Here is a 14,949-nt window from a genome sequence, read left to right as displayed (position 1 = left end):
AAAGACTAAAATTAAAATCTTCGTGGCGCCAACTGATATATAAACCTACAAAATAAAGTGGCTGAAATCCTAAAAAAGAACAAATTTTAAAAAGACTAAAATCCTATGCTGCTACTCAGAGCATCTCCTCAGCCCGTCCCAACTGCTCAGAATAACCAGGACTGGAGTTTCTCCTTGACTGGGATCCTTTGCAAAGGACACCAGGGACGGTGGCTAGGCTCTGTGGCGGAGCCAGGACGGGGGCAGACCTGGCGGGGACTCCTATGGCCGCGTGACCTTGAGCAAATCACTGAACTTCTCAGCCTCAGTTTCTTACTCTGTAAAAAGGCAGAATGCTACCTGCTTTAGAGCTGCCAAGACTGAAAGGGATGATGTACACGAAGCTCTTGGGGGAATGGCAGCTATTATTACCCCCGGCTGTGTGCTAAGTGGGCCTAGCTAAAAATGAGTTCGTTCCTTTAAAAAAAAAAAAAAAAAAAAAAAAAAAAAAAAAAAAAAAAAAAAAGCCAGTCAGACTCAACAACCCAGAAGGTTCTGGTGCTCTAAGCCCCCGTTTTCAACTGAAGGGCTGAGAGACTGAAGAAAAATGGCACAAACAGAAAGGCGCCTTCAATGTATTGCGAATTACAAGCAGGAGCCAGGCAGCCAACAAGAGAAGCTTCTCGCTCTGTTATAGAAACGGGGCCCGGGCTCCCGGTGGCCTGGCCGCCGGCTTCCCACCAGCTCACTCCGCACACGTGGAGGGAACAACCCGGCAAAGCCTGGACTCCGGGGCCAAAACCGGCAGGAGTTTCCTGGCACAATTTTCAGCAGGGGGAAACCGCCAAAGTTCTAAATTGCCCCAGAAGCCAAGATGGAGCGTTTTTGAAGGAGCCGATTCTTGAATGAAAATCAGCCCGTTTGCTGCCAAACAAGCTTTGTTGCCTCCAGACCAGAACCCCCACCGTGACCGTGAGTGACCGTGACCGTGACCATGACCCTGCTGGTGGGGCTGGGGCGGAAGGCCCCCGGGGCATGGCTCTACCCACAGCCGCAGCTCCCCTCCCTTCCCGGTGCAGAGAATACCGCTGCCCCAGACAGATGAGCGAAGCAGACGGTACATATTCCCACGATGGTCCTCTCGGCCCCACTAGCACATCTCCTCTCTACGCTGACCCCATGAAGGAGTCTCGGGGTGGGAGCGGACAACGACAAAAATGACCAAGCTGGGACTGACCTAACCGCTCTTAATTCTGCTCGTTCTAGACTACGGGTTTCCCAAGGGCTGACTTTAGTTGATGAAAAGGGCACACAGCTTGTCTGATTTCACCAGGAAGTGGAACTCGCCTGGTCCCACCCACCGACCACTTTTTCAAGTCTCAAAAAGAACGAAGGCACCGCCCCAATACCAGGACTTTCAAATTAAAGCCCCGATTTCTTACACTTGCTCCCACGCGTGTAACCAATTTACCACTGACCGGTTTTCTAGGCTCGGTGTGGCAGGGCACCCGAACCATTCCTCGCTCAGTTTTCAGGTCCGGGGCGCACGCAGGAGAGGGAAAAGCAGCGAACACGCCACCTCAAGCCAACAGCTGAGTCACAGAGTGGAGGTGGATAGAGACGGGAGGCCAGCAGAGCAAGTTCTGTGGGTCTTTACAGATGAAGACGACGGGGTCTGGCCACCGACAGTTGGAAACTTGGTGCCTTTCTGTCTTTGGCTTTCAGAGCCCCCGTCCCCAGTGCCAGGGCCCCTGCAGAACCCTATTCGGCAGCTGGTCACACCCATTCTCAAAATGCAAAGACCTAACAAAATAGGGCATTCCAGGCTCCAGCATCTCTCACCACTGCCACCGTCCAATTAGAGACTGGGAAGGCTTGACATGACCTGTTCCACGACACTATGGACAACAGGGATGAGCGTGCGCCCAACCGTATACCCCCACTTTTGTATACACCGTCAGGAAGAGCAAGATCTCATTCTATTCCGTACACAGAATGAAATCTTTAACAGGCTCACTAGCAAAGAGACACACACTACATTCAGATTACGTACACACACTGCCTACTGCAGAACGTACCTGTGCACTAGGGCCGCATTTCCTGCTCGAGGGGCCCAACGTGGGGGCTTTAGGACACGGAGAGACTTGCAGAGTCGGGGCAAACACGTTCTCTGCACTTTATCAAATTTATGCCCATTTTTAGGCCATGGCTTTCTTAGCACTGCCTCTCTCTTCAGGGGGTTTCTGATCATCTTCCTTTTTTAGAAAACTCTTTCCCGTACCACTAACACCTCCTGGCTTCCCCTCCTACCCATTCTCCATTCCCACTGCGGAACGAACTCAACTTTTCCTGAAGAAACTCTTACAACTCACCCAACTTTCTATTCTGAGTTGAACGTGTTTCCAGCCTGCCTCACAGCTGCCTTCTTGACTGTCTGTTCACCAGATTCTTTAGGAAGGCTTCTTTGGATGTGCTGGAGTAGATCTGCAGGTGACCCCCCCAGAAAGGGTGCGTGCAACACCAAACAAATCCTTCCGTGTCTAAAATCGCCACTATTTTGCCTGGTATTTGACTGGCAGCTTGGCTGGATCAAGGATTCCAGGTTTGTAGTAACTTTTCCTCACAAATCGCAAAACGTGCCTCCATTGTCTTCTAATTATTGCTGGTGAAGAACAGTCTCATTCGGATTTCGTGGGGTTGAAGACAGCCCTGATGCCCAGGCAAGGCCACATGAAAACGAGCAGAAACGTCTACTCCACAACAGTGACACGGGCCTCCAGAGTATAGGGGCGAGCTTTCAGATCAGCGACCCCAATTCGTCAGCGAGAGGGAACAAGGCCGAGGGTCACCGTTCTGCTCACCAGCCCCAGGTTCCTTCTCTCCGTAAAACCCTGCCTCTACCCTCTGCTCCTCCACTGAAATACTTCGTGATGTCGAACTTAGAGAAATGTTATTTGTCCCTCTCTCGGACCTTCTGACCAGCCAAGAGGCTTCGGTGATGCTGTCCTTACTCTCCCAATCCACCCCCTATCTGCATGAACGGGCCCTCTCTGCTGTCACTGGTTCCCTTGCCCTCCGGGCACAGGGTTTTCCCAAGCCTTTGTGCTGCGGTCTTTCCTCTCAGCAACCACCCTCTCACGGCACATCCGTCCGAGGCACCTTCCGGCTTCACCCCCCGCATCAGAGCAGTCTAGCCCTAACTTACTTCCTGAAACCACCTCGAGTCCAACAGGGATGACTCATTAGCATCTAAAACCAAACACTGCCGACCCTGAACCCCAGACCGGCACCCTCTCCCAATCTCCTGTCACCTAAGGTGCGAAGCTTTGAACATCCATTTTGATTCCTTTCTCGCTGAGACACACAGCCGGACTGGCTCTCAATTTTTTCCACCATCCCCTGCCACGTTGATCACATCGATTCTTTCATAGTCTGGCCGCCACAGTCCTGGCTCGGGCCTCCGTGACCTCTCCCTCTTGCTGGCTGCACCTGCACCAAGCCAGCCTGGAGACGGCTGAAACGGAATCCTCTCCAAGTCCACCTCTGATCACAGAGCCCCTTCTCTACTGTTCACACACCTTTGGCCCCTGCCCGCTTCACGCTGAAAATGTCCACATACGTTGGCCCAGTACTCACAGAGCTCAACGATCTCTTAAACTCCAACTGTCTCCCTGTGAGCATCTGAATTCCCAGCCAAACCTATTTTTCTGAACACATAGTGGATGAGGGCTGACTACGCACCTTCCACTGTGCACATGCCACACTAGCCATCAGTCCCGAGGAAATCCCGTCTGCCCGCCAAATCTGAGCGTCTACAAGGCTCAGATCACGTGCCACCCCTTCTACAAGCTTTCCATGACTCCTATGCTCCGTGTCTCTACCCCTGAGAGAGCAGCCCCTATCCTCACTGAAGTCCAAGTGCAGTAACGAGACGTGACTAACTTTAAAAATACGTGACAATACTAAACACTGGCAAGAAATCGGACTCAGATCTGTCCAAATACTCTAATCTCATTGCTGACTATGTATCTACAGACTCCATTTTTATTTGCGTTTTTGGAGGAAAGTATGGAGTTAATATTTGAGTAACATACCAGTATTTAAAATATGAAGGCAACAAAAGCCGGGACAAAGTGTCCTCAACAAGAGGACAGAAGCCTGAACTTTTTTGGGTAAGCCGTGATCAGTCAGAAATAAGCTAATGCGTATGATTCTCCACGACTGCAGTTTCACAGGATAGGACAAAAGGGCACAAACCCCTTTTTGACAACACATCTGACACGTGGTGAAACGGAGGCCCCAAATGGCGGGTTACCCACCTTGTTTTCGGCAGGGCTGGGAGAAACGAGGACATTCCAGGGCCTCCAGCTCTTATCTACTCCCCTCTGCTCTCAGGAGAAAGAAAAGAGAGGGCCCCGTTCTGTTCCCAGATGGTGTGGGATCACAAAGATTTCTCTCTTCCTGTTCCTGTCCCTGCCTAACTAAATTTCCTGGCTATTCCAGGCTTCATTCACCCTCAGGTTGGGAAAAGACATAGTCCTTCTGCTCCAGAGTTTATGAGTTCTTTTCACTTTATTTACAAGTTTGTCTTTGAGTGTGTTCTCACATCCTCATAACGACTGCCAAACGGCACTGGAAAATAAACAACATGAAAAGCGGCCGAGGCTTCTGTGGGAACCCAGCCCGTCTCAGACAAGACGAACCTGCAGTGGGTTCAGATCGTCCTGACTGCTCACCTTGGACGGTCACGGGGGGTCCTGGCCCTGAAAATGCTTGATCTCATCCTCTCGCGCCAGCTTTAATTAACAAAACCCCGGGAGCTTCACTGATGGCGTGCTGCAGTACGAACGGACGTGCCTTCCCAGTGGCCAGCTGCGCAGGTCTAGAAGCAGCCCAGGGCCCCTGCAGCTGGGTCCGGCACGATACCCTCAAATTTACAATGTACGCCGGGCGGGGGGGTGGGGGGTGGGGGGAGGGAGTTGTGTTAAGACAGCGGCTTCCAAACAAATTATGTGCAGTTTTTTCACAGGCAGTATCAATTATGAAATTAAGAAGTATTCGCCGCATCTCTGCCTGCAAGGATCTAAAATGGTGCCACTCACACTAACAGCATAGTTCCTACTCAAAATAAAACTAACTGCTTTTGTTTTCAGACGTTTCCCTAGAGCAAGAATACAAACCGCCCTTGTAACTTAGGCACCAAAACCACAGCTGCCGACACTCAAGCACTTTGTACCATTAAAAAGCAAGGCAAGTTCTTCCGTCTTACCTAGCAAATTCCGCCAGTTGTTTGGGGTCTGAGAGGTCAATGCCGGGTATCCCTCCAGGAGGAAGCTTCTTTCCTGTCATATACTCTGAGTAATCAGGAGGGGAGTTCTCTCCAATGATCTGCTCTTCAACCACTGTCTCATGGTCAATATCTTTTTTTTCATCTGAAACACGCCAGAAGATTATTTTTAGTGGAGCAAAAATGTATGCGTGGGCAAATACGTTAAAGAACTACAAAAAGGGCTTTTGCGAGCAGCTTCTGACGCGGCTGATTTACAGTCGCTAAGCCTCGTGTCTTAGCCACCCAGGCTTCCTCCTCCATCTCTTGAAATCCCGTTTCTGCTTGAAGGTCACCAAAATCTGCGATGCCAAACCTCTGTGCTAGTGTGGCCGTCTCAGCTGGTCTGGGATATTCTCCATTCCTGACTCCGCCTCCACTTGCCTGGGGCTGCTCCCACTTCTGGAACTGGCTTCTCCTCCCTCCACCTCTCGGACTTCTGGTCTCTGTCTACCCTACACGCACCCCTGAAGCGGCCCCGCGGACTGGAAGCTCCTGCCCCAGCCTTCGCCCCGAAGCTGGCCTCCCGCCTCCCACTCCAGCCCCACCAGTTCTCGCTGCTATCCCCGTACTCTTTGCTCCGGCTTTGATGGCCTTTCAGCTCCTCTAAGGACTCCCAGCCCTTCACCCCGACCCCGTGGCCTGTGCTCATGCAAGTTCAGAATGACAGCACTATGCTTTTTGTCGGCTTCTCCCGCGAGACCACGAGGACGGGGTCAGTTCTGATCCCAGGGCCTTCAGTCTGCACATAATTGGCTCCTGATAAATACACGTTCCAAGAATGCACATCTCTACTCATAGGGCTTATCGTCACAAGTCCAACAGGTTAAAAAAATAAGGAATACTGACCCCCGTCATTAATATCCTACATCCCAGATAGCAAATCCTACTGATTTTTGAAAGGTCTTCTCCCCTTGCCCCATGGCCATCAAGGTAGCTCCTACCCTCATCTCAAACCTCAACGACCATCATAATTTCTTAATTCATCCTTCCAATTCCGTTCTCTGCTGTAACGATGCCCTGTATGCCATAAAGACCAACTGATGCACAAAATACAGTTGATGTATTTCCACCTGTGGCGTGAACCCTTGAGGTATAACTTAGCATTTTTTTTTAATGTTTACTTAGTTTTGAGAGAGACATGCTGAGTGTGAGCGGGGGAGGGACAGAGAGAGAGGGGGAGACAGAATCCAAAGCAGGCTCCAGGCTCTGAGCTGTCAGCGCAGAGCTCCACGCGGGGCTCAAACTCACGAACCACGAGATCGTGACCTGAGCCGAAGTCAGACGCTTAGGCGACTGAGCCACCCAGGCGCCCCCAGATGCCTGCTAACTGAAAATTTCTGCTTCTTCATCAAAATGCTTCACAAACAGCTGTAACCAAAGGACTCTCCAAAGTGAAAACAGGCTTATTCGATTCTTACCTTTCCACCAGCTAAAAAACAAGACCAAAAACCAAATCAAACCAAACCCTACAGATGCTGTTACTGCTGAACAACTATGTTCAGCTGCTTAAACACACGGCTGACATCAGGGTATGTGGGCAAGATGCAGACAGAGGGTAGCTTTACTCGATTCCTTTGGTCATTATCATGTTCCGTCACTCCTGGCGATGAAAAGCACAGAACAGGACACTTTTAAACTTTAAGCGTCTCTCTTCTCCTACCACGCTTCATCTTAGAAAACGTTATTCATCACTGCAAGGAATCAGAAAATAGTAATAGCAGCCAACATGTCACTGAATGTTGACGTGGAGCCACTGTTTTAATTACAGCACGTATCGCCCTGGAAGTGGACAAATGAGCTCGTTCACGTTCCAGGAGAAAAGGCTGAGGCACCGAGACGCTAAGCAGCCGGCTCAGGGATAACTAGTCCAGTAAGGGGCAGGTGTGAACCCAGGAAGCCTAACTCTCAGATGTGTATACTTCACTGTTAGGCCCAAACGCCTGTTGTTCGGACCGAGAATGATCTCGACAACATATCCCAGGTTACCTCTTTACAGACAAAGCAGCCTAGGGCAAAAATAGCTGCATGCCTTCAGGAAGGCCAGGCGACGTGGTTAATGATCCTAAGCTCGAAAGCTAGGTAGGACTCTGCACTGCAACCGGATTCTTTAACTTCTTCCCAGCACTGTCCTCGCTCCTTCACCTTCCAATCTTCCAATGGAGGCACAACTTCTCCGTCAACTTTCGGATGCTACAGAAATGCTCTGAAGGGCAGGGGAGCTATGTTTCTTACGGACGTTCTGCGCTCCTGTTACAAGGATGCTAGCAAGGCTGACGATCACCGCTGCTCTGAGGAAGCTACTGATCGGGAGAGGCTAGGGCAGAAGGTGGCCGGCCAGCTCGGCTCCTGGATTAAAGGGTCACAGGCTGAATCATTCCTTGCACGGTTCAACACACATCAACTGAGGCCTCCCTATGCCCCTGGCACCGTTCCAAGGCCCCGGAAACCAAAGCCTCTGCCCTCACGGAACTTCTATTCTAGAGAGAGAGCCGTCCTGGTTGCGGCCGCTGCAGCACAACTACCACAGACTGCGAGGCTTACACAGGTGTTTATTGCTCACGGTTCTGCAGATCGAGGCGTCAGCCAATTCAGTTCCTGGTGAGGGCGCTCTTGCCGGCTGGCAAACAGCCTTCTTGCTGTCACGTGGCAGAGATGGCCATCATCTCTTTCGTGGCCCTTCTTGCAAGGGCACCAATCCCATCGTGAGGCCTCCACCTCATAACCTAATTACCTCCCAAAGGCCTCACCTCCAAATAAGATCACACTGGGGGACTTTAACGTCTGAATTGTGGGGGGACGCAAACAAGTCAAACGAGGAAATGCTTCCTCAGGCTCCAGACTTGGTTCTCAGCTCGAACACCGAAGAACATCAAAGGGCCCAGAAAACAGTCACTGACATCACTAAGAACTACAATCAAAACATGCATGAAATGAGTGTAAGTAGAGACTGACGAGTTTTACAATCCCCAAGTACAGCCAGTGAGCCAAACCCACCCTGCCAGCCTCCCCCACTCCCATTTTCATGGTTTCCTTTTTATTTTTTTAAAAAACTTTTTCATTAAATAGACACTAATATAATGTTGATCATTTTAGTCATCTGTAAATGTAACCATTTTAACCACTGTAACCAATTTATCCACCATAAATGTGCAATCAGTGGCAGTAGGTATATTCACACTCAATATACATGCATATATTTACATTATATATCACTACTATGTATACCTGAAATTTCATCATCCCCAACAGAAACTTGGTGCCCATTAACAGTAACTGCCCCCTTCCCCTGGTAACCTCTATTCTACTTCCTGTTTCTACAAATTTGCCTATCCCAGGTAACTTTTTTGGAAGTTTTTATTTTTATTTTATTTTGGAGAGCACGAGACAGAGCAAGAGTGAGCGGGGAGGGGAGGAAGAAGAGGGGGAGAGGGAAGGAGTGGGGGGGAGGGAATGAGAATCTTAAGCAGGCTCCACACTCAGTGCAGAGCGGGATGCAGGGCTTGATCCCACAACCCTGGGATTGTGAACCTGAGCCGAAATCTAGAGTTGGACACTCAACTGACTGAGGCACCCAGGCGCCCCTCCAGATATCTTCTATAAATGGAATCGAACAGTATTTGTCCTTCCACATCTGGTGTTTTCACTGAGCACAATGTTTTCAAAGTCCATCCATGTTACAGCATATACAAAAATCCCATTCTTTTTCATGGCCGAACAATATTCCCGTGCGTACACACATTTTGTTTATCCATCCATCTACTGATGGACACATGAGTTGGTTCCACCTTTTGGCTGCTGTGAATAATGCTATGAACGGTGTGCACATATGCCACCTACGTGGGGCTCGAACCCATGAAGGTGAGATCGTGACCTAAGCTGAAGTCAGATGCTTAACTGCATGAGCCACCCATTCAAGTTTTATTTTGGAGGAGGACTACACATGCCTGGGTTATGAATCAGATGGGTGGGTGGGGGTCGTTAAGGATGTTAAGCAGGCCTTCTGAGTCTCTTGCTTGCATTTCTGGGAGGATGCCATCAGCCAAGTTAGAGAACGATGGGGGAAAGACGTGTACAGAGGACCTGGAATTCTGCTTTAATCTGAGGTATCTGTGAGACACCTAGTGGACAGACTTCAAGGAGATACTAGGATAGGCAGATGTGAGGATAAAAGAAATCAAAGCTAAGAGAACTACATGGACATTATTGGCATGTGGACGGAGTTTAAAGCCAGAGAAATATGGGGCGCCGGGGTGGCTCGGTCGGTTGAGCGTCCGACTTCGGCACAGGTCATGATCTCACAGTCTGTGGGTTCGAGCCCCCGCGTCAGGCTCTGTGCTGACAGCTCAGAGCCTGAAGCCTGTTTCCGATTCTGTCTCTCTCTCTCTGCCCCTCCCCCAGTCTCACTTTGTCTCACTCTGTCTCTCAAAAATAAATAAATATTAAAAAAAAAATTTTTTTTTAAATAAATTTAAAAAAAGCCAGAGAAATCTATTATAATACTATCTATTGGAGAAAACAGAGAGAGGAGATGGCTCAGAATGAACATCTGAGTGATTTCAACATTCAGTGAATGAGGAAGACGTTTTTGCAAAGGAGACCTAAGGAATTCTGCCCAGATGCAGGAAGAAAACTAGCTTTGTCTCGCGAGCATTGTACTCAGTCACTTACCAAGTGAAAGTGACACACAGTCAAGGCAGTCTGTACTGAATATAGACAATAACCACGTGGTCTGCGCGTGTTGCAGACCACAATCACACGGATTAAAGACAATCTGCTTTTGATGACCACTCTACACCTGCAGTTCTCAACAGTGTCAGTGACAACATTCTGGCCTCGTAAGATCTTTTGTTGGGTCTTTCTAAATAATTGCTGTATGCTTTCATAATATGTATTTAAACTTCATGTTATTACGTTTGTTACTTATTCCTTAGTAAAGAGCATTACACGAAAGTTAACTTGCTAAACTCCTTGAAGACCACCAGCACACAGAAATCATCAAAAGGGCCATTAAGGATTAAACAACAAAATGTCAGGAAATAAACTATTTATATAGAAAAAAAATCACATTAAAAAAAAAAAAGCTGCTACAGAAATGACAAAAGACGCTAGGTTTTATGGTCCGAGAAATCAAAGACAATGTTTGCCTCATTTTCTCCAAGAACTGGACACACACTAATGCAACAGATCAAAGAATGTCAATGTCTGCTATTTTCTGGTCATTTAATCTCATTTTTGCAAAAGAAAACTTTGGGGAGTTTTTGCCAACTATAAATTTATGATATAATACATTTACAGGCAGTAAGTACATATGTGTTTGCCCCTTAGTTCAAAAAACACATTAGTGAAATGTATTATTTCTTTTTGTACGGTTTTATTAAAAAATGTTTTGCTGTTATGTATTCAAATAAAGAAAAAATTCACTCTCTGCACTGGCCACTATTTTAATGTTTCATTTCATAATTACTACTGAAACAGGTTTGCCCTGTGGAGGGGGAAAGTATTAACTGATCTGCTCTGAATGTCAAGTATGTTACGGACACCTACTGGCTGGTGTGTAATATCAAATACACACCTGGGCCAAGCAGACTCACAAAGCAAAAATATCTAAATCTCCTCTACAAATTGCTGCACATATAGATGCCCCTCTGGAGTGTTCCCTGAAGGCGGGACTTAGCTAATTCTCTCTGCACGGTTTCAGGGAGAAACCGAAGTCAGCGAAGTCTCACCGCAGTGAGTCTCTATAACGGGTTTGATTTAAATTTAGGATCCTGAGAACCAGAACACAACTGCACAAAAAAAGCAAATTAAAGCCAAATTTCACAGTTCCTATTTGGAAAAAGCGGAGAACACAGGTCACTGCTTCAAAGGGGGGTAGTGCGGTAGGAAAAGGCGTAATGAGAACTTCCAGTCGAAACTGGGATCAGGTTACTCCAGCACCCATGAACGGTGGCCACCCGCATATGACCTACAACCAACAGAATGAAGTAAACTGACCTAAGATGGAAGGGAAGAAAAAACAAAATCTAGCCAATTCCACCCGTAAATGGGGTACACACTTTGTATTCAAATGGTTTGGAAGCAGATGATCTTCCCGAGGTTTGGTCAAAGGGCCAAGGGTAGCCTCACACTGTGGCTCATGCCCGGGGTCCCTCTCCTCATCTGCTCCTCAGACACGCCTTTCATCATCTCACACCATTGTAAGAAGGGTGAGGGACGCCTGGGTGGCTCAGTCAGTTAAGCATCTGACTTCGGCTCAGGTCATGATCTCGCAGTTTGTGAGTTCGAGTCCTGCATCGGGCTCTGTGCTGACGGGTCAGAGACTGCAGCCTGCATCGGATTCTCTGTTTCCCTCTCTCTCTGCCCCTCAAAAATAAATAAATAGTTAAAAAAATAAATAAATAAAGGACGAGTACAGTACCACCACAGACAGTTACAGACGTTTTGTTTTTTTTTTTAATTTTAGAGGGGGTGGAGGGGCAGAGGGAGAGGGAGAGAATCTCCAGCAAGATTCACATCGTCAGCACAGAGCGCTACGTGGGGCTCAATCCCCACAATCCTGGGATCATGACCTGAGCCCAAATCAAGAGTTGGACGCTCAACTCACTGAGCCACCCAGGCGCCCCCTGTGAGACATTTTAAGACAGAAACCACATCCACATAACTTCTATTACAGCCAAAGGTTGTAACTGTTCTATCATTAGTTACTCTTCATCAGTAGTTTTAGGCATGCGTGGTTTCAGGCCTCCGCTGGGGGTCTTGGAATGCACCCCCACAGATAAGAGGGAACTTATATAAATATCTATAAATACGCCTCTGTCCTAACCCTACCTCCCAACTGCTCAGTTTTCTTCTACATCACCAAAGCACTCATCACTCCCATCCTAGTTTGAGAGGCAAAGCAAAGAGACTCAAAATAATTTACAAATAGTAGGACTGGGGCCCTGGCTAGCAGCTCAGTCAGTGGAGCACGTGACTCTCTCTTGGGGCAGTGAGTTCGAGTCCCACGGTGGGGGAGTAGATAGTACTTAAAAAAAAAAAAACAAAAAACAAAAACTTTGAATAAAGACTCAAATATATTTAAAAAAAAAAAAAAAAAAAAAAAGGACAGGATTAAGTAGCTAAATATTTGGAAAGGCTGGAAGCACTCTACAGGTCCTAGGTCCAGGTAAGAGGTGTAAAAAGTGGAGCTTGGGCACTTGGGTGGGTGGCTTGGTAGGTTGAGTGTCTGACTCTTGATTTCTGCTCATATCATGATCCCAGGATCATGGGCTCAAGCCCTGAGTCAGGCTCTGGGCTGAGTGTGAAGCCTTCGTAAGTGTCTGTCTCTGTCTGTGTCTCTCTCTCTGCTCTCCTCCCTCCCCCATCCAGGGGTGCCTAGGTAGCTCAGTCTGTTAAGCGGCCGACTTCCGCCCAAGTCACGATCTCATGGTTCATCGGTTTGCGCCCCACATGGAGCTCTGCACTGACAACTCAGAGCCTGGAGCCCACTTTGGATTCTGCATCTCCCCTCTCTCTCTGTCCCTCCCCCACTCATGCTGTCTCTCAAAACTGAATAAACGTTAACAAATTTTTTTAAAAATTCACTCTCTGCCCCTCTTCCCTGCTCAAGTACGTGCCCTTTTTTTAGAAGAAAAAAAACAAACAAACACACAAAAAAAAAAAAACCCGTGGAGACTCACCTGCCCTCCCCACTCCAACCAAACCAGCCCTCTCACAACAAGTTATTCAATGTCAATGTCGAAGAAAAGCTACGTGGTAGCTACAAACTTGTAGCTTTGCCCACCTCTCACCCTCCATCTACATCCAGTCTGCTCTCCAAAGCCCAAGCCTCTTTCCTGCAAGAGACCTTTCATTCCTGTTACTAAGCCTTACTTGCTTTCCTCGTTTCTGAAAAAAAAGTAGACAGACCATCTCTAAGGCTGAAGCCAGGGAAAGCTTTAAATGGCAGCCACTATGTCTGGAGCACAGCAAGGAGGGAGCCCAAACACCACCCCACGTCCCCGACCCTCCTGGGTGTAAGGGGAATAATAGTAGGTCCTACGCTTGATGATTTTTTAAAGAATGGTGAACTTCTGTTCAACTGGAGAATGCACGGAAAGGCCGTGGAAAATCCAGAATCGCCTACAATTAGCTTACGTTTTAAGTCTTCACCTGTCCTAAAACACCACGTGAAATTCTGGACACCAAGCTGGTTTGGAAGCTGCACATCATCACTCAGTGGGCCTCTTCATGTACAAGCAGTGTTTTAGAATTCAGTCCTCAGAAAGGCTGGACTTCTCTGGAAGCTTTCCTCATCTTAGATCAGCAGTAGCACTGTTTCCCTTTCCACCTTGACCCACAGGGAGCTCATGAGGGTTGGCCCTGAGGCTTCCTTTTTCCCCCTGGGATCCTGATTTTCTATTTTCACCAAGGCACACGTGTATTTACCTACTTACTTATTTACCCAGGTTGGCTAGATCTTGTTCCTCCACACCTTTCATCTCAGGTCGTCAACTCTGGTCTGACCCTTCGACGTGACTTACGACAAAAACGACATTATCGACTGACCACTGCTATCACCCAAACCTTCGCTGGGGAAAGGGGGGAGCGCAAGCTATTTGAGATCCAGTGCTAAGCAACAGGCAGAAATCACTCACAGGCTGTTTCCACTCCTTCCCCACTAATAGAGAAAGACAGGATACTGTCATTTACTGCATACCTGGCTTCATGCTGCAACTGCCATATTCCTCAAGGCAAACAAAACCTTGAAGATATTAACCCCGTGTCTTTGGTCTAAGAAATAAGCCTCAGAAATGTCAAGTCATGTACTGGAAGAAGCATAGTTAAGCGGCAGGCCTAGGATTTGAAAGTAGGATTGACTGAAGTCCACGCCTTTCCTAAAAAGGGAACACTCCTCTGCCCTCGCCTCACCCTTCATGCTTCTTTTCCACCTATGCAGTCATGGATGATGATGGTATTCTGGTCTCTAGGCCATGATTCTACCTTACTGTGCAATTTCCATGCACTCAGTTATTTACCAAGAACCTTCTATACGCCTAGTGTTATACGAAGGCTGCAGGGTTACAGGCCCCAAACTTACTCTCTAGAGGAAGCAGACAGAAGCAAGTTAAAGAAAAAAGCAAGATAATTTCAGATAGTGTTCCAAAGAGACTCAAACAGAATTAGGAGAGTCAGAGTGGAGGACCAGGAAGGCCTCAGAGCTGAAATGTGAAAAACAACGCAACACAAGAATGTGGAACATGTGGGGTCCGCGCACTGGAAGCAGAGGTAAGAGCAAAGGAACAAGTTCAAGGAACGGAAAGAAGGCTGGTATGGCTGGAGCATAAAGGGAGAGGAAGCAGGAAAGGAAAGCACGGGCCCGATCATGTGTGGCCTCATGATAAGGAGTTTGGGCTTTAAGCAGCGTGATGAGAATCTGCAGGACATGTGTACGTGTATGTGTAAACACAAACATACTTACCAAACCATTAAACATTTTTTTAAATGTTCATTTATTTTTGAGACAGAGAGAGACAGAGAGCATGAGAGGGGGAGGGGCAGAGAGAGAGGGAGACACAGAATCCAAAGCAGGCTCCAGGCACCGAGCTGTCAGCACAAAGCCCGACATGGGGCTCGAACTCACAGACTCACGACTGGGCCAC

General features: G+C 48.0%; 2 protein-coding genes across 4 annotated transcripts in view; both read right to left on the bottom strand.

Moving 5' to 3' along the window:
- EVL (Enah/Vasp-like) overlaps window positions 1-14,949 on the bottom strand; it is a 267,581-nt gene that overhangs the window by 23,508 nt on the left and 229,124 nt on the right. The window lies entirely within an intron of this gene.
- The window catches only part of YY1 (YY1 transcription factor), a 33,133-nt gene that overhangs the window by 10,809 nt on the left and 7,375 nt on the right, over window positions 1-14,949 (bottom strand). For all 3 annotated transcript variants that reach the window (XR_013555960.2, XR_013555961.2, XM_060620743.3), the window contains exon 2: window positions 5,249-5,411. Coding sequence is in view for 1 of the 3 variants with exons in the window: in XM_060620743.3 (XP_060476726.1) it covers window positions 5,249-5,411 (163 nt within the window). In the remaining 2 variants the exon portion in view is untranslated. The remainder of the gene's footprint in view (window positions 1-5,248; window positions 5,412-14,949) is intronic.

Source organism: Panthera onca, chromosome B3, assembly GCF_046562875.1.
Source record: "Panthera onca isolate mPanOnc1 chromosome B3, mPanOnc1 haplotype 2, whole genome shotgun sequence".
Classification (NCBI taxonomy): Eukaryota; Metazoa; Chordata; class Mammalia; order Carnivora; family Felidae; genus Panthera; species Panthera onca.
The sequence above is the reverse complement of the archived record's forward strand: the minus strand, read 5'-3'. Positions and strand labels throughout refer to the sequence as shown.